The sequence below is a fragment of the Pundamilia nyererei genome, unplaced genomic scaffold (genome assembly GCF_000239375.1).
Source record: "Pundamilia nyererei isolate P.nyererei 1_Seehausen unplaced genomic scaffold, PunNye1.0 scaffold01209, whole genome shotgun sequence".
NCBI lineage: Eukaryota > Metazoa > Chordata > Actinopteri > Cichliformes > Cichlidae > Pundamilia > Pundamilia nyererei.
Genome location: NW_005188610.1, coordinates 1 through 1,499, shown reverse-complemented (window position 1 = coordinate 1,499; position 1,499 = coordinate 1). Strand labels below are relative to the sequence as shown.

At 40.0% G+C, this 1,499-nt stretch overlaps 1 protein-coding gene across 1 annotated transcript in view; it reads left to right on the top strand.

The window, feature by feature from the left end:
• Positions 1-1,481, top strand: part of LOC102193557 (V-set domain-containing T-cell activation inhibitor 1-like) — a gene marked incomplete at its 3' end in the record, with an annotated part of 12,151 nt that extends 10,670 nt beyond the window's left edge. The window contains exon 3 of the mRNA XM_005755324.1: positions 1,369-1,481. Coding sequence (XP_005755381.1) covers positions 1,369-1,481 — 113 coding nt within the window. The remainder of the gene's footprint in view (positions 1-1,368) is intronic.
• Between the last annotated feature and the right edge of the window lie 18 nt (positions 1,482-1,499).

Here is a 1,499-nt window from a genome sequence, read left to right as displayed (position 1 = left end):
GGAGTGGAGATATAGCTTTATCCACCTCCATCAATGTGTGGGTGACTCCAGCAGCCACATGGACACTCCAGCAGGCTAACCTGATCTTCAGAGAGCTGAGGGAATACTAAGTCGTTTAGGAAAAAGCCCGAGTTAAGCCTTGTTAGGTCCATCTCAGACTGGTATAAATTTGTATAGAGTTCTCTAAAGCACTCATTAATAAGACGGTTTGCTACTTGCCTTTCACCATTCACATCCACAATAGCTGTGATAAAAGAACTTGATGGAGTATTCCTTGCAAGACGAGCCAGAAAGCAGTTAGGCTTATTAGCTGATTCAAAAAGCCGTTGTCTGGCAAGAAGGACGTCTCTTTCAGCCTTTCACATTATCAAATTACGCAAAGATGTCCTGGCAATATTAAGCTCACTTAATGTTTCAGCTGATTTTGTTACGTAATATTGTTTCTCCAGCTTTCTTTTATATTATTCTCGACCTCTAACTGCCTTGTTAATCGTTGTTTTCTTTCATGACTTGTGTATGAAATAATCATCCCTCTCATGTAAGCCTTATACCCCATAAAGTTCTCGTGTCTATCTCCTCTTTATCATTTATTTCTAAAAATAATGTTGTTTGCTCTGTTATGAAATGTATAAATATCTCATCCAAAAGAGACAGTGTGCTCATCTTCCAAGACATGGAGGCTCAATATGTCTCATGGGTTGAACGGTTAGGACCACAGGAGCCTGGTCAGAGAGACCTATATGACCAATATTTACCTGCTGAACTAACTGACTGATACACTTGGACATAAAAATATAATCTATACGAGATGCTGACAAGTGAGGGTTAGAGTGGAAAGTGTACTCCTTAGATAATGGATTATAGTGTCGCCAGACGTCCACAAGGTCGAGCTCATTTACAATCTGCCAAAGGGCTTTGGAATTTATGTCAAAGTAGATTGTGGGGGAAGTTTATCCATTTTTGGGCATAAAACACAGTTAAAGTCACCCGCTAATATTATATTAGCACAGTCCATGTCCACTAACCCTCTCAGATTATAAGGTGGAGGTGCAGTGTTTTCAAATAATGTTTCCTCAGGAAAGTATCTATACAGTAAAAAGTCCCAGCATAGAACCCTGTGTAACTGTGTGATTTAGTTGCAGAAGACAGTTCATTTACGTTAAAAAATTAGAGCCTGTCAAACACACACGATTAAACCCACAGCAGTGGAATTACCATAATACCCAAAGTGTGTTCTAGTTAGAAAATACTGTGATCGTTTTTTTTCAAATGCCGTATTGAGGTTGAGGACAGAAATAATTTCTGTGTCACAAGATGATGATTAGTAACGTTCACTACAGCTCATGTTCTGCTTTGTTGCCCTCTCAGATTATAAGGTGGAGGTGGATTCAGGGGTGGAGTCTGTCCAGCTGCCCTGCAAAACCACAGTTAACCTGCCTAAAGACGCTAAAGTGGAGTGGAAGAACAAAAACAACAGGAAGGTCCACGTGTATCAGAAC